The 17,862-nt window shown below is 42.7% G+C and overlaps 1 protein-coding gene and 1 pseudogene across 5 annotated transcripts in view; one reads left to right on the top strand and one right to left on the bottom strand.

The window, feature by feature from the left end:
* Positions 1–17,862, top strand: part of TBC1D19 (TBC1 domain family member 19) — a 111,453-nt gene that overhangs the window by 75,475 nt on the left and 18,116 nt on the right. For all 5 annotated transcript variants that reach the window (XM_036019574.1, XM_028507523.2, XM_028507522.2 and 2 more), the window contains 2 exons: positions 3,531–3,615; positions 5,638–5,682. In XM_036019574.1, the coding sequence (XP_035875467.1) occupies positions 3,531–3,615; positions 5,638–5,682 (130 nt within the window). The remainder of the gene's footprint in view (positions 1–3,530; positions 3,616–5,637; positions 5,683–17,862) is intronic.
* LOC118496659 lies at positions 731–3,213 on the bottom strand (annotated as a pseudogene).

Below are 17,862 nucleotides of genomic sequence, written 5' to 3' on the forward strand. Positions count from 1 at the left end.
ACTATGTTGAGAGATGGGTTCCCAGGGAAGTAGACTCAGACGGGGACTTGCACGCCTGAAAAGCTAAGCTGACATTTGTTCCCAAAGGGGAATAACCAGGAGTATCTGAGGAACAGCACCAATGACTTTCATAATTTGGGTGAAGATATAGAGAGTCTTATAAATTATAAATGTGGGGAGGGGCTTTTTACACATGAAAGAAAATATTGGTGGATTTGAGCATATAAACATTAAAAGTATCTCTGTCAAAAATAATTAACAGATTATTTGAGCAAAGCTATTTGTAACATGTAATTAGACCAAAGATGAGAATCATTAAAATACAAATAATTTAAACAAATCAATAGAATTTCAAACATTCATTTTTATTTTTTTTAAGTCTTCCAACAGTTTAATAGAAAGAATACAGACATTAAAAAAAATCCCCACTGTCATGAACATAAATTGAGCTTTTCAGCCCTGGTACAAGCTGGATCAAAAAAGAAAAAGAAAAAGAAAAGAAAGAAAAAATCCAATTGTGTATTAACTTTTTTTTTACTCATTTGCCATACTGACAGTGCAAATACAAATTTGGTCTAAATGTACAGACTCTTAAGCAACAATGTGTAGCCCTTCTTTGTCCTCTATGCTAAGAGATGCAAAAGTTCAAGGGCCAAACAATACCAAATGTACAGGCTTCAAAAGCCATCTCAGTCAGGGCATTTACTAGTTTTAGCTGAGATACATGTGGAATACTGACAGGTTATCACTATGTACAGTAATGTGAAGTAAATATTTTGAAAAATGTAACTTTAGTGGGACAATCCTGAAGAATATACCAGAGGAACAGATGACCAGTTTAAGGTATCAACCAATTTGTTTCAGCCAGTTTGAGCCCATATACTAAAATCTGGAACTACCTTTCCATTATCCAGAGCTCCCTTATCATGTCAGTATCTATGTTACAAAGTAAAGGAGACTTAGGTAAAATGTTTTTATTTATCACAACAGCGGTATCAATTGCTTAGGACCTCAGCAGCGTCATTGGAAGTCTGGGAAATGCTCATGCATAAGGTGATGGATGGCCTTAGCTGACTTAAAAGTGCCCCCTACAATGGGACCTATCAGCCTTAGTGAAGCCTTGAAGAAAACAAACAGGTTGGAAAACGGGTTAAAGGAGGCAAATGCAGCATCTGCCTTTAGAGCAATCAACTCAGAAATCCAGTGATGAAGTCTTGCAGAGAAGTTATTTTCTTTCTCAAGATCCAGTGACGACAACATTCCTTACTCCAGACCTGGTATTTTTTATCGTCATCGCCTTGTGAATCATTATCTGCTCCATCTACTTCTGGTAAATCTACATCCTCATCACCACCGTGGTGTTCCTCGTCTCCGAGAAACAATAAAATTAGACATGTCTTCATCTGAATCATCTTCCCAGTCTTGGCACTTTTGAAACCCACGCAATGCCAATTAAGTTTTGCCCTTTCTATAGTTAATCTTGGCCATAAGTTAATTATAGTTAATCCGGCCAGATTCTCCTTTTTGTAAACAGCATAAAATTGATCTGTCTATTCTTTTATGCTTGGAATCATTGGATCAATACAGTGAAAAAGATCAGTTTCATTTAAATGTTTAAAATGATCACTTCCTCCAAGACAACTGAATGTAAGTTTGGAGTTTTCAAAATTTATATTAACATCTTTACTGTCTTCAACACAAAATTCAATGGAGACATCGCCCCTGTGGTTGTACCACTTTGCAAAAGCAGGCTGCCTTGTGACCGGGGCAGGGTGAACAGGTGGGTGGGCCTCTCCGGTGGCAGCTGCTGGACAGTGGACTAAACTCCGGTGGCGACTCGGGCATTTTCTCCCTGGTGCAGCCTCTTCTCCAGCCTCTTCTGGCTGCTTCCCTCAGTGGTCGGCTGCAGCAGCTGGCCCCCCCTGGCTCCCTAGAATGCCAAAACATTCATTTTTAAAATAGGCATGATGATAAACAGAAGGATAAAAGAAATGCAAATGAGTGAGTGTTCAACCTCATTAGTAATTAGAGCAAGAGGCCATTTTTTTAACCTGTAAGGTGATGATAACTCATTTCGATGCGAATAGGAGAGACTGTGTACGGCCTTATTGCTGGATATGTTTAAATAAAAGAAACCCTTTCTGGTGGCAGTTTGGCAATGTGTATCAAAGAGTTTGATTTAAAATGCCCACCACTTGACGTGTAGTCCAGTTTTAGGGATTTAATTAACTAAAGGTGTACATAACTGTTGGCTATGAGGAAGTTCACTGCAATATTGTTTCTAGTTTGGGAAAAGTGGAAATAATTAAATGACCAACAAAAAGACAAGTTTAATAAGCTATTGTTCATCCATGTAGTGGAATATTCTGCATGTTAAAAAATGTGGGTAGGGAATATTTATTTTATAATATTGAGAGAAAATAGATTATAGAATAGTATGCATATAATCTTATTTTGTTTGAAAAATTTCCATGTGTGTGTCTAAGAAGAGCCTGAAAGGATATATACATCAAAAGACTAACACTGGTGGGACTATTGGTGTTTTTCTTATTTTGAGGGTCTGTATTTCTAATTTTTATCATAAATATGTATTGCTTGGTGTAGAGTTTTAAAATACAATAAAAATAAATGAGTGGCAGTGGTTGGTACACTTTCCGCCCTTAGGCCTGACTGACATGCGGTCCTCACACCTGTCCTAAATTGGCCCTGGTCCTGTGTCTTGGACGCACAGTTCCCCTGTTCATTCACTTTGGCTGCCAGCCCAGCCCTGACTTTGTGTCCCTGTTCTGTTAACTGGGCTTCTGCCTTTTCCAGTCATTCCCAACGTCTTTTCCTAGTAACATCTTTGAATCCCAGGCCCAATAGCAAGACCCAGATTTCCTGTCACTACTTGCCTTCCCAGGGATTGGCCCCCTCCCTAAAATTCGAGGCTGGTGTCAGCAATCCAGTCCCTCCTAATGGACATCCTTGATTCAGGTGGACTGGCTGCATTCCACCTGCTGGTAGACTGACCAGCTTCTAACTTGTATCAGTGGGCTCCACTCATTCTGCTGTGGCTGCCATCCCTTCTCAGTATCTTGAGCTGCCTTCCCTCCCACCGTGCCATGCCTCGCTGCCTGCAGCTGCTTCCCAGCGATGAGCCTCCTTCCAGTTTGCTGCATTACCAAATTGCTCCAGGCCACTGTAGTTCCCAAGGGCCCCACTTATTCTCATCCATGAAAAATTTTCCAGGTTTTTCTCCTCTCACCTATAAAACACAATGAAGAACCAACTGGTAGTTAGCAACTTGCATTTTCTGCTGTTGTTCAAGGTTTCAGTGGCTAACAGCAAGAATTCTTCAGATGAACATTGGCCATCACACCTGACATTCACTGTTACACTTACACAGGCGTACCCATAGAGGGCGCTCTTCCCATTGAGAGGCACAGTACTGAACTTGCAAGCGCCTCCATCAGTGCCTCCCAAGCAGGAAATAGCCATGAGTTAAACAGTGCTTAATTGTTTGTGTTTTTTTCCAATGTTATACCCAGGTTTTACTTTGTTTTTCCCGGGATACATCTGTGTTGGGTCACTTTGCATACAACAGTGCTTCACCACCGAAATCATACATACGAGGTAAAATTTTAGTAACATAAAGGAAGTATTTTTAACACATTATCATACCAAGACTGTTTGCTCTGTTGCTGTTTTTCTTATCTGTTGACTTATTTTCCCTTTTATGAGTTTATCACAAGTTTGCTTTTTCTAATTTTTTTTTTACATTCTGTATTTCTTCTCTCAATCTACACTTAAAATTTTGGTATAATTTATATGCTAATAGTTCTCTAATTCCTATTTTAGTGCTTTCTTCTCCTCTTTATCACTAGATGCCTACGATATATCACTATTTCAATACCCTGCCATCCCCTGGCAACTGAACTAATTTCAGCTGGAACCCCTTCCCAACGCCCAGCACTAAAAGCTAACCCTCTGCTGTTCCCGTAAAGAAAGAGTTTCTCCTGTATCTCCTAGTTCAGACTGCCTGCCTGGTTCCGCCTGCCAGGCCCGAGGACAAGCCCACATCACCTGGTGCTGGGATCAGGCTCCACCCCCCTCCCCCAGCTTGGGGGCTCTTTCTGTACCATTGCTTCTAAATTGAGCCTCTTGTTTGATTCTTCAACACCATCTGCTAAAGGCCTGGCTGTATAGCTTAATTGTCTAATGGAATCACCTCTAGACTCAGCCAAGATTTAAGGCCGTCCATCAGTTGCTCATGTCTTAACCTCACTAACTTCACTTTCTGCATTACTCCGAATTGCCCCATAGTCATTCTAGCCTCCTCCCCCAAAACCCTCAGTCCTCGAGGAACTAGCCTATCTCTCACCAAGTCCATCAGTCCATCATCAATTTCCTTCTCCTCTGAACCTCTAAGACACTTCAAGCCAGAAAATTTAGCAACTATGTCCTAAATGTTTCATGTTTTAGTCTGGATTGTAAGCCACATGGTAGTGAAGGGACCAGGTCTTACATATTTGTTCTGCTTGCTGCTTGACCTCTAGCCCAGTATCAAGTACCCACCTGCATCTCTCTCTCTCTCTCTATTTTTCATTCTTTCATTCTTCTCCAACACACAAAATCAGTTCTGTTGTCTCCATCTTAACTTAAATATCATGGTTCTTATTCTTCCTCTCTTCTCTGCCACCACCCCCAGTAAGAATAACACATTTTTTTAATTTAACTAAAAATATTGCCTTAAAACTCAGGGCAAAATTGCATGTGACTTTTCAATAGACTAAAGGCATTAGAAAAACTATCAATATAAAAATAAAAACTTCCTGGAGATATTAAGTGGAATGTGGGGAAAAAACTCAGAGCCTTAAAAGTTTTGAGGAAAAGCTATTTTAAAAAACTCTTTCAAACATTTAAGTGTGAGGAATATACTTTAATTTTTTGAGACAATTCTGATTGAAATATTTAGCCTCATTCTTGAAACACATAAACTGTTTTGGGATTCAGAAAATATTACCACCATATAGTTAAGGACATTTAATTTGTAACTTTTCGGCACTTTCTATAAAAATACAAACTAATAAGGCATTGCAAAGCTGAGGACTTGCTTGTAATGAACACGTTAGAATTGTTGATAGTTAGCAAAACAATTCTAAGCTTATAAATAGATGCTTCTCTTCTTAAGAAGCTTGAAAGCATTTGTTCTTTTAATTATTTTGTATTGCTTACCTTGTACTTAAGTTTATACTATTGATTTTAATTGAAGAAAAGATTTGGTAACATCAAAAGTTTGGCTCTGGCTGGTATGGCTCACTAGGTTGGACCTCGTCCTGCCATCCGCATGTTTGCCGGTTCGAGTCCCAGTCAGGGCAGGTTTGGAAGGCAGCTGTTAGATACTTCTCTCCCATCAATGTTTCTCTTCCTGTCTTTCTCCCTCCCTTCCCTTCTCTCTAAAATAAAAAATAAAAGTAAAATAAAGAGATTGGCTGGCATATTTTCCAATTAATTCCATATGATAAAATGAAATGAGGTTTTACTATTGTAGTTTTTAAAAATTCCATTAATTATTAGTACATTTACAAAATTAGTTAATTTTTCAGGTTTTGTCTGTTTAATCACACTGAAACCCTCTTTGGCTTTCTCTTATAGGAAAACTAGGAATAGAAGAATATGCCGTCTTTTATCCACCAAATGGTAAGAGCAATGCTGTTACTTCCTCTAGTGGGAAATAGGAAAATTACAACCCTAATAATAGGAATAATTTTCTTTCTCTATCTTTAAAAAAGATAGTAATTTATTATTTGAAATAAATCTTCTGCAGAATACCTATTTTAATTAACTTTTTCATGTGCTGGGTTTGTGCTAAACTGTGCATAGCCTCTCTGGTTTTCCATGAGACCGATAGTAACATTTGTGGGAAAAATAAGCGGACAGGTGTCTGGGCCCAGGGCACTCAGTTTCTCCCTGAAGAGCGCTAGTCCATTCAGGACCTTTCTGCTGGCTTCACTGGAGCAGAGCTCAAAGGAGTGGATCATCTTGTGCTGTATTTTGTTGTTCTACAATTTGGTGAGTGTAGTGTTTATGAAATAAAAAGATTGTTAAAGAATATATCACTGAAATAATCTCATTATACAAAGTGATCAAATGTATAATGACCTTCTTAAGTATTAAATAATCCTTTGAGAACATTAGATGGTTTTTAACTTATACTTGTTGTAAAGCCAAATGTAGAAGTTCTTATTACAACGTTAAGTTGCACCCTGAAGAAGTTCTTTTACTCTGAAGTTAAGAACATGGGCTTTGTAAGCCATCAGACCTGGGTTCTGATCCCAGTTCTGCCAGTGCACCCCATGACCTTGGGTGAGTTTCGTGACTTTGCTGATCTTCAGATTTGTCATCGATCGCATACGGATAATAGATTAGTTGAGGTACAGTGTATATTATAAGACAGCACAGCGCCTGATGTGTATGTAGTCAGTACTCAGAAAACACAGCGGTTGCAGTTGTATCGAGCGCCTGTGTTGCCCAGTCCATCAGAGACTCAGTGCTCCTCAGCGTGGCGTCCCAGGTCCTCCCCCCGCCGTCCTCCTGCGCCCCTCCGTCAGCGCCGGCCTTCTCCCGTTTCCCACCCTGCCCTTGCCCTGCGGCTCTCCTTTCCGCGTGTTTTCCTGGGGCTTTTCACCTGCTCTCTCGGCTCTGTTTGTTAGTTACTCTGAAGTTTACACAATACAAACGTGTCATGTCTCAACCTAAACTCATTAATTGATCTTCTGATGCCCACTATTCAAAAAGAAAAAAAACTAAATTAAATTTTAAAACAAGCAAAAAACCCCACTGTTTCTCTTTTAGCTAACTGTTCTCTTATCCAACCAGTAATTCAAGGCCTAAGACCTGGCCGTCATCCTCGAGTCCTTTCCGTCGTGGACTCTAATCGTCTCACAGCCACCGGCAGTGCCCAATTCCACCTTCAGAACACACGCGGGACACTCCCTTCCTCGTCCCACCTGCTGCACTGTCCTCGCTGCGGCTTTCCTACCTCTGCTGCTTCGTCACTGCTAAGACACTCAATTGGTCTCTCTTCTTCCAGTCTTCTCTAGCTTTGCTCTACCTTTCACCATGCTGTCTGAGTTAGACATATAAAAGGGAAATATGAAAATTCCTATTTTTTCCTTAAAAATATCTTAATGGCCCCTCATCTCCTGATAATTAATGTCCAGACCTCTTGGCATGGCACATGAGGACATATTTTTTATCACATTAATATCAAACTATTAATTACTCGCACACACCCACCTACTCCCACAAAAGCACTAGACTGCTTCCATTACCTCTGTGGTCCCAGCCTTGGATGGGCCCGTTCGGCCCTCCGTCACTGGGCCGACCATCTCTGTCCAGGCACCACCCCCTCGGGAAGCCTGCCCTGCACCCCAGGTTCATTGGGGGCCCCTTCTGTGGGCGCCCAGAGAGAGCTCCGGTGTGAAAGGGCTGGGTCTCTGGCTGCATGAGCTGCACGGGGTTTACAGATGCTTCGTCTCCCTGTCTAGACTGCAAAGTTCTTGAGGTTCAGCACCGTATCGATCATTTTTGTTCCCCCAGCATCCGGCTCTAGAAGGAGTTTAATGATTACTTATTTAAACTAGTTAGAGGCTTTTTAATTTTAACATGTATGTATAGCCATAGTTATGTCTGTCCCCAGAAACTCAATTTTCAGGTAAGTACTCATACTGATCTATGGGTCAGGGAATGAAATACCTCTGAAGAGCCGAAAGGGATGTCTGTGGGATCAGGCTCCGTCTCTCTGTTCACAGGAGAGCTTTTTCAACCTGGCTTAGCGCATACTAGCTCCTGCTAACACACGTGTCTGACAGGCTGGGCTGACCGTTTTACGCCCCGTATAAACACGGGAGCGTGGAAGGAGACAGATAGGGACAGGAAAAACGACTGACAACAGAAGTGGAAAATCAGAGACCTTACAGAGGAGAATAGAAAAACCATACAACCGCATGTCAGAGCGCTCTGCAAGTCTGTCCAGGACTGTTGTACGTGAGAGCCAGCAACCCTGTGCCTTTAAACCAGAATCCCTGGGCTGTAGCATATTATAATAATGCAAGACACTTAGAACAGGCACAAGGTACCAAGAAAATATGTTGTTATAATAGTAATAGTAGTCACCGCAGCAGTAGCTAACATTTTTCAAGACTACTATACACCAGGCTGCATGCTACATACACTTATTAATTCATCTAATCCTGATAAGAAGCCTCTGAGGGAGCTACTAATATTATCTGTTACCCCTGTGTATCGATAAAGACCCTGAGGCCCAGAGCGTGAACTTGCCCAGCTCGTCCATGGCCGCGCCTGGCTGTGACCCAGGCCCTGTGCCTTTCGAAGCGAGGCTCGCCGTCGTCATGCCCTGTTGCCTCAGCAAACATCACTGAGTTTATCGTAGTGTCTTCTGGAAGAAAAGAAAGCAGTTAACACATTGAAAAAGTAAAAAATACATACAGTGGGTTCTAGAAAGATTTTCACCCAGAGTAAAAATGGTTAAACGCCTAGTGGGGTAATCCCACAGCTGTTCATAAACTTAATTCGTCAGAGTTGTTCCTTCTCTCCGGTTGTTTTAGCCCCTCACCAGGACTGGGGAGGACTCTCTGCTCTGGGCCCCGAGCCTACAGCGGCAGCGCAGGAGGAGACGGAGCCCGCTGCTCGGCCTGCTCTCCGTTTGCTTTTTGCTCAAGGCAGTACTCAGCAACATTTCTGTATCGCCCACCCTGTGTTTTAGCCCCTGCCCAAGTCAGGGTTACTTGGAACGCTGCAGGGTGCCTCTCGCACCAAACTGGTCTTCAGTGGCCACACAGAGAGGTCTGTGGCCAGTGGCCACACGGAGAGGTTTGCCGGCCGCACACTGACTCCCTCCTGTCCCTGGCCAGACAGGTGCGTCCAAAGGGGCACAGGTTGGCTCTCTCAGCCGCCCACCTGTGACCCCCTGTCTAGGGTGGACGTGACAGGTCACGGTGTGTCAGACGTTAGCGTCTCACCTCGTCCGAGACCCTGTCTGCGGACAGGTTGCTCCAATAGGTTCATCGCACAACTCGTGAGCAAAATTTCTGAGCTGAGGGAGATTCCTCACAGGAACTTTATACGCTTTTCTTGTTTCTAATTGTTCAACAGGCATTGCTTGTCTCTTATTTATCCATTTAACAAATACTGACTTAGCCCTGCTCCAGCGCCCTCTTCTCGGGGAACGATCCACATAAAAGCATGTGCTGCTCAGGAGCTGACACCAGCCAGGGAGACGTGTGAAAAACATGTAAACAAAAGCTAGTGAGAACAACTTCAGGGAGTGGTGAAGTGAACAAGAAAAGGAAAAAGAAACTGATTATAGATAGGGTGCGGAGGTGGAGGGCATGGGTGTTTTAGACAAGGTGGCCTGCACAGAGGCCTCTCCTGTAAGCTGCACGAGAACAAGGACCCTAAAAGGCTGATGACCAACACACGTATCTAGTACTTGGAATCACGCATGGTGCAAAGCCACAGACTAGTAAAGATTACCCCACAGATGAGGGAATGAATGTGGAAGAAAACAAAAGACAAAAACAGAAACAAAGACACAAGACTTACACATAGTCTGACTGAGACTTAAACAAGCATCACAGTTTGCTAATATCATTTGTTTCTTGCAGGACAAGGGAGGTGATTAATTGCCAGTGAACACTACGTAGAGGAGTGTTAGGACTCTAGAGCAGGGAGTGGTCCCGAACCAAGGGCAAATCTGTCTCCACCCCCACCCTCAGAGGACAGCTGTCCGAAGATGCTTTCACCGTCACAAACGGGGAGGAGGGCACTGCTCGTCAGCATCCCAGTGGTGTTGCCACCGAACACCCTACAGTGCACGGGACAGCTCCCCGCAAGGCAGTTAGGAAAGGCTCTTGCGAGAAATAACGAAATAGGTCATTTTACATCTGCCTTCAGGCATCAAGTTGATGAATAGCAATGTACTTTGAAATCTGTATTAAATAAATAAATTCAAAACATCTCATAATCTAAAATTCATTTGATGTGTAACTTTACACATAAATTGAAAACCTAATTAAAATTTTATTTAAAGCATGACTTTAGATTGATATGTTTTAATTTTCTATCTCAGATTTCAATGTACAATAATAGATATTTTAAGTATATTTTATTGAGTATGCTATTATAATTGTCCCATTTTCCCCCCTGTATCCCCCTCTGCCCTGCAACCCCCTTCCACTAGCAATCCTCCCCTCAAATTAGTTCATGTCAATGGGTCGTACATATAAGTTCTTTGGTTTCTCCATTTCCTATACTAGTCTTAACCTCTGCCTGTCTATTTTGTACCTACCATTTATGCTTTTTATTCCCTGTACCTTCCCCCCACTCTTCCCTCACCCCTCCCCGCTGATAACCCTCCATGTGATGTCCATTTCTGTGATTCTGTTCCTGTTCTAGTTGTTTGTTTTTGTTTTTTAAGTTTGGTTGTTGATAGTTGTGAGTTTGTTGTCATTTTACTGCTCATAGTTTTGATTTTCTTCTTTTTCTTAGATAAGTCCCTTTAATATTTCATATAATAAGGGCTTGGTGATGATGAACTCCTTTAACTTGACCTTATCTGGGAAGCACTTTATCTGCCCTTCCATTCTAAATGATAGCTTTGATGGATAGAGTATTCTTGGATGTAGGTCCTTCCTTGCCTGTCATGAATTGGAATACTTCTTTCCAGCCCCTTCTTGCCTGCAAGGTTTCTTTTGAGAAATCACCTGATAGTCTTATGGGAACTTCTTTGTAGGTAACTGTCTCCTTTTCTCTTGCTGCTTTTAGGATTCTGTTCTTATCTTTAATCTTGGGTAATGTAATTGTTATGTGTCTTGGTATGTTCCTCCTTAGGTCCAACTTCTTTGGGACTCTGAGCTTCCTGGACTTCCTGGAAGTCTATTTCCTTTGCCAGAGTAGGGAAGTTTCCTTCATTATTTGTTCAAACAAGTTTTAAATTTCTTGCTGTTCCTCTTCTCCTTCTGGCATCTCTATGATTTGGATGTTGGAACATTTAAAGTTGTCCCAGAGACTCCTATGCCTCTTCTCATTTTTTTTTGAATTCTTGTTTCTTAATTCTGTTCCAGTTGAATGTTTATTTCTTCCTTTTGTTTTTGAGTCCCAGTTTCCTTCCCTTCAGTATTGGTTCCCTGTATATTTTTCTTTATTTCACTTTGCATAACCTTCACTTCTTCCTCTGTTTTGCTTCCATACTCAGTCATTTCTGTGAGCATCCTGATTACCAGTGTTTTGAACTGTGCATCTGATAGATTAGCTATGTCCTCATCACTTAGTTCTTTTTCTGGGGTTTCATATGGATATGTTCTGATGTTTTGGGAAATTTTAGCTACTAAAAAGTGACAAAGTCATATTCTGAAGTTCTAATTTAGAAAGATAATGGAAATACTTAGAAAATGATTTATCCATTGTCCTAATCCCTATTCTTCCTGACCAGTAGGCTCATGTGGAATGAGAATAAACAGAGGAAATGATTATTTCAACAAACGAATTAAATAAACTGTACTAAGTAATCTCAAATGAAAAAGTGTAAAAATTTGCTTTCAGCTGGAGTGATGTTAAAGTGAATCAGAAGTAAGAGTTATGGTACAACTGTAAATGTTAAATATTAATAGAGACAGTGAGGAAAGGAAGGGAAAATATTTAGTAAGTACAAAGCATGTTGATATTTGATGTATTTTCTGAGTCACATTTCCTATTTATATCTCATCTAGTTCAAGATTTATTTTTGTTGACAATAATCATCATTCTGAGCTTTGTCAAAGACTCATTAAATCATTACTCTATGAAGTTATTCCCATTGAATACAGTTAATATTTTAGGCACTTAATATTTTAGACTTTCTTCAAATTGATAAGGGGAGGCTAGGATCTTAAAATAATCACTCACAGCAGACTTGTAGAACTCTTGGGCCAAATAAGAGACGGTGTCCCAAGCGTCCTGAAGGCTGCCAGAAGTAGCACTCTTGGAAGACGGCCAGGAGGGTGAAATTCGACCCTTGAAAAACCGAAGTGATGAGAGCCAAAGGAAAGGATTTTAAAGAAGTGGCCAAGAACATGACCGCCTCTAAGATCAAAGACTCGTTCTAGGTGGTATGTGCCCTCGAGTGCTAATGGATTCTTCAGTGCCTCTGACGCCTCCTACTTTTGTTTGCCAGAATTTTGAATTTGCCCGTCTTCCACCGAGTAAACTGTGTACCTTTTCTCGGAGTCTTAAGCTCCGGCTAATCTTGATTAAGCTGAAGTGAATCCTTATCTAACACTGACAAAAAAAAGATTTTGTTAGGTTTAAGCTGATACTGAAATGTGGCCGTCCTCCTTCTGAGAGCCTGAAACGGCTACACTTATGGAAGCACCTGCTCCTTACTAAATAATATCCTGATCCCGGTGCCCTTTGGATACATGAACTCATTGGTGCATTGTGCAGCCCAGTGGAGATGGTCTTGTTGCTTGCGGTTTTCAGAAATAAAAATGGAGACTGGGAGTGCTGGTAGTTTGCCCAGAGTCACACGGAATTCAAATCCAATGTCTGTGTGACTGTGTCGGCCACGTACGTGTCAGCACTGCGTTCTTCAGAGCTTCCTATCCCATGAGGTGATTACTTATTCATAAATGACTTCTATACTTTAATATTTTATTTATAAGCCTTGATTATATTCCTAATTGCTCATTAACAACGTATATGGAGCATCTCACATGCAGAAGACACTGCACTGCACAGTAAAGATAATGCAGAGCATGAATCGTAGCCCTTGCCTCGTATAGCTTATGCCTCGGCTGCTCAGAGAACAGCTACAGAGTTCAGAGCTCGGGGAAACGCAGTGCAAGTGTGACTAACCGTGGGTCATCTCAGTGCACACACCCTTTCGCGCTGCTTGGCAGTTCGCTCTCTCATTTACTGTGGGCTTCCTAAGGAAAAGGGCCTTGTCCTGACTAAGGCATTCTTACACTTAGTAGACTCTTAATAAATATTTGTAGAGCATGAAAATCATAATAATAAGATACTCATTTCTGACTACCTTAATCTTTTACTTGTGCTTTTACTTTTTACTCAACATTTGCTTGTGCAAATGTTTCTGCAGTAACTGAACAGCAAAACGAAAAATGTTTTTGCAGTCTGATTATAGGAGTTTTGTATAATAGCAATCTGCTTTGAGACTTAGTGTTTAGAAAGTTATAATATATACTTATATTTCTGCAAGATGTCAAAATATGCCTTCTATTTTTTAAATGATGTTTCTCATACTTAGTTTTTCTTTCACATGTCAACATGATTATTGTAGAAAGTTAGGAAAGACAGATTTTTGTTTGTTAAAAGTTTATAGTCATTAAAGGAAATAAATGAAGCAGCAGAGAGGACGGGCAGAGAAAAGTGGGTGTTCATAGGAAGAAAAAGCGATGCAGCCGGAGACGTAAACAGAGAGGGGTTTGGAGAAGAGGTGCAGTTTGGGGGGCCTCCTCCTAAGCCCTGCGGGACTGGAGCTGGTCGCTGAGGTGTCACTGGGAATATTGGCCTTTAATATGAATCTAGTGTGGCTTGGAATTCTTTTAGTTTCTAGAAAGGAAAGACCTTTAAGTTGATAAGGAATCTTAACCATTGGAAAATCATCATACATCTCGTTTTCTTCAGCTCTCACAATTTTGTTTGCATTCACTTTGGTCGTGATTGTTAGACACAGAATCCCAGGTTAGATAATGTTGCAGAGACGGCCTCGCTGGCCCCGGCAGGGCCAGTGACTTTCCTACGGGACGCAGCTGGTTTGCGGTGAGCTCGCCGTGGAGTCCTGATCTGCGGACGAGACACCGGTGCTCGTCCTGCCGCCTCTCTGTTCATCACACATCGCGCATCCCACCCATCGTTCGGCCACTCGGCACACGTGTACTCGTCATCAGTTGTGCTCATGGCATCGTGCAGTGCGTACAAGGAAGAATAAAACATACTTCCTGTCCTCTGGAGCAATCTGTTAAACAGCTAGTTGTAATATAAAATATAATGAAATTATAGTGATGGAAATAGGAGCAAAATGCTGTGAGAACGTAGAAGAGTAAGCATTTAATTATGACTAAGTGATCAGGATATGTTTCCCTGAGCCAGTACCTGACATTAGTAAGGTTTCGACAGGCTGAGTAGGAAACAAAAGCATGGTAGGGTTTAGTATTACCAAAGTATGAAAATGCACGATGAGTTCTGGGGTGATAAATAACCTGGCGTGGCTATGCCACAGTGGGTATGTGTGACAAAGGGGAGGCAGGCAGGTGGCGCGGGCAGACGGGCGATGGGAATCAAGAGGGACTAACTTCTACTTATACGAGAAGTCACAGGGACGCAGCATGCAGCATTTGGAGTTACCAGTTTTCTCTTACCTTTCTGTGGTGATACATGGTAACTGCACTCACTGTGGCGATCATTTCACAATGTATAAAAACAGCAAACCATTACATTGAACACCTGAACTAACATAATATTGTATGTCAATAAAAGTGGGGGTGGGGGATGTGTCTCGGGTTGCCATCGTGAATGATTAAAACCAGATTAAAGTTTTTGAATTTTGGTCTGTAGACACTTAGCCTATCTCATAAGGTTAACATGTAAATTCCATAAATATAGGTGAAATATATTTAATATCTCCAGAGGCTACATAGTAGGTTTTTAAACATCCATTAATTGGATGAGTAGGAGCTCAGCAAATATTTAGTGGATGAAGGAGTGGTCGGTGGAAAGCCCTCCATGGGTGTGACATAGAGGCCTTTTCCACAGTCTGTCCAACATTCAGGGAAGATAACCTGAACCATACAAAAGCTGGTTAGAGGGCTGAGAGTTTGGGGGAAGGGACATCGTTCAGCAGGACCATAGGCGACAGTCCATCCGAGCCTGCATTCAGGCCCTGGCAGTAGGAAGGAAAGGAATGGGTGGGAAATGGTGGGGGTAGATCCTCTGGGGTTTCATATCTTTAGCCCACCAACACTTAGCAGGTACCTGTTAAATTCCAGGTACTGTGCTAATCTCTGGGAATAAAGATAAGTAAGGCACAGTTTCTGTACTGGGGGTTTATTCTATTGGGAGAGAGAAAAACAAAAAATGGTTACAACCCACTGTGGTAAGGGAAGAAAACATTAGTTGTTGAGTACAGGTTTTGCATCAGGTGTCATGCCAGGCGCATTACATAGATATTTAATCCTCACAGCCTCACCAGTATTGTCCTGATTTTATACGTGAAGACAGGTCTATCCCTAACTTTTTCAGGGCCCACAGCAGGAGTACAAATGGAGGCCCACCTACCACAGTGTGGATATTTAAATGTCATAAATGAGACTAGTAAACTGATAACGTCTACTGTGTTTTCTTGTCTTGACAAATACGAGGTGGGTAAAAGTAGGTTTATAGTTGTGAGTATGTGAAACACGGAGTTTATCCTTGTAGTATTATTCTTTAATTATTGGATTGTTTATTTGTGTTACAACTGTAAACCTACTGTTGCCCATCTCTGTATACTTTTATAACAATCTGAAAGGCCAGGTTCAAATTCAGAATTCTCAGACTTCCCAGCAGTCCCAGCTTGTGCTGTCTCTGCCCCTTCTCACGCATGGCTGCGTCCCACACTTCCACAAAGGGACACCCTTAGGCCACCACCCTGATGGAGAGGTGACCCCATCAGGGTGGTGGCCCCACCACAGGGGCCATGCAGACCCTGGAAGCTGGCGGGGGGGTCTTGGGCTTGGAATTTCAGCCTTGGGTACCTGGGTTGTGGTCTAAAAGGAGGGCCAGAGCAGGGCCCTTACTCCAAGACCCCTTCCTGCTCCTGCCGTGGTCTAAACAGGTGAGTGACCTGGCCCAAGTGTCCTCTGGTAGAACGTGGTAGAGTCCAAATTGTGCAGCGTAGTCTAGGCGCAGAGAGGAGAAAGGGGATCTCAGTCAGTCAGGGTGAGTCAGCTGATAGAAGAGTGCTGACTGGGGAATCGATGGGGGTAAGCGGTAGGGGGCTGTTGGGGAGACCTTTTGAGGAGGAGTGTTGTTAAAATCTTGAAGGGGTGGGGCCGGGACAGGGCTGGAGGTGGAAGAGAGCATTACAGTCCTGGTCCTAAGCCTGAGTGGCAATGAACGTGACAGGACTGGAGTTGTGCTTATGGGTAGGGAAGAGAAAGAAGCTGCTGATTTAGGATGTGGCCAGATCCTGAACAGCTAAGTGTCCTTTACCCCAGGGCCTAAAGGGACAGAAAGGAACCAGCCGCACTGAGGGCTGAGGGCTGAGGCAGAACTGGAGAGCAGGGGTGACGCACAGCTTTCTTCCCTGAAGACAGGGGAGGCAGGGAGTCCTCCACCAGAAACAGGGAATGTGGAAGGAGGCACAACATACCCAGCTTTCCCGGTTTGAGTCACAGGTTAATAGAGAGATACCGGTGGAAGGAGAGAGGAAGCAAATATGACCGAGTATCTAGGGCAGTAGCCACAGTTAAGGAGTGGGCCGCAGAGAGAACTAGCCAGAAACACAGCACAACAACAACGAGGATGAGCCTGGCTGGCTCACATCTGAGGAGGGACTTTCAGGTGCTCAGGGGCCAGGACACCCAGAAAAGAGATCCTGGATTTCCCAATCAGAAGTTGGGGTCGTAGGGAATTGGTGGTGCAGGATTCCAAAGCAGAGGACGGCAAGTTTTTTCTGAAAAAAGGCCAGGTGGTAAAAATCTTAAGTTTTGCAGGCCACAGACAGTCCCTGTCACCCATTCTTCTTTGTTGAATTTTTAAAAAATAATTCTTTAAAAATGTAAAAGCCATTCGTAGCTCACAGGCTGCACAAAAACAAGCCACAGACCTGCTTCTAGCTTCGAGGAAATGGGATTAAAGACTCAGACAAAGGTGTTCCGCTCTGGAAGAGAAAAAGGAAACCTGTTCATTGGAAACCCTCCCTGACAGGAAATGAAAGGACACGTGCAACATGTGAGGAGCGCTCGGGATGAAGAACAGACACGTGAGGGAGTTCACGGCAGCAGCCCCCTGGCAAGGAGGAGAGTGGGTCTGTGGTTGTGTGTCAGGCATGTGAGGAGAACAGGGCGGCTGATAACACAGAGACGAACAAGGAAATGGGTAGGCACCACAGGATCCGGCCAGAGATGGACAGCGTGAATGCGGATGCTCTGGAAGATGGGGGGAGTAGGGGAGCCGATCCTGAGGGTTCCAGCCAGTGAGGCTGTGCAGAATTCTAAAGATCGTTGGCCTGGCACACTGTGTATAGAGTGCAGAATGATACTGGATTTTTCTCATACTCTTTTTTGATAAAATTACTTCTGGAAACAACAGAAATAGGAGCTAATTTGCAAGTGATAATATTAATAATTAACTGTTATTAAGGACCTAAGTATTTATTTATTAATGGCTAAGGTACAGCCATATCTCATTTAATCCTGTCATGTAGGTTCTAGCATTATCTCTGATTGACAGGTGAGGAGACTGAAGCTTGGAGAGGTTAAACTCATCCAAGGGCACCAAGTTCTTAAGTGATAGAGCTAGACGAATCCAGTCGAGTCTGCCTGTGCTTTTAATAAAGCCTCAATAAGGTGCTGATTAATAAATTACTGTCAGAGTGGGGGAAGGTCTGTAGTGACAGGTCCTTTCCTCACTCCGTCCTGTTCGGCATTTTTACATGCTTCATGAGAGGATGTAGACAGTGTACCTAGGAGGATACAGATAGTGTACTTGGGAGTCGCTCAGTTCTGCGGGACCAGGAAGAGTGGGGAACACATTACTGGACTGGTTCACCAGAAGACAGATGCAGTAGCGAGGAGAATGTAATCCTTCCTGTAGGTC

This window comes from Phyllostomus discolor, chromosome 1 (genome assembly GCF_004126475.2).
Source record: "Phyllostomus discolor isolate MPI-MPIP mPhyDis1 chromosome 1, mPhyDis1.pri.v3, whole genome shotgun sequence".
Classification (NCBI taxonomy): Eukaryota; Metazoa; Chordata; class Mammalia; order Chiroptera; family Phyllostomidae; genus Phyllostomus; species Phyllostomus discolor.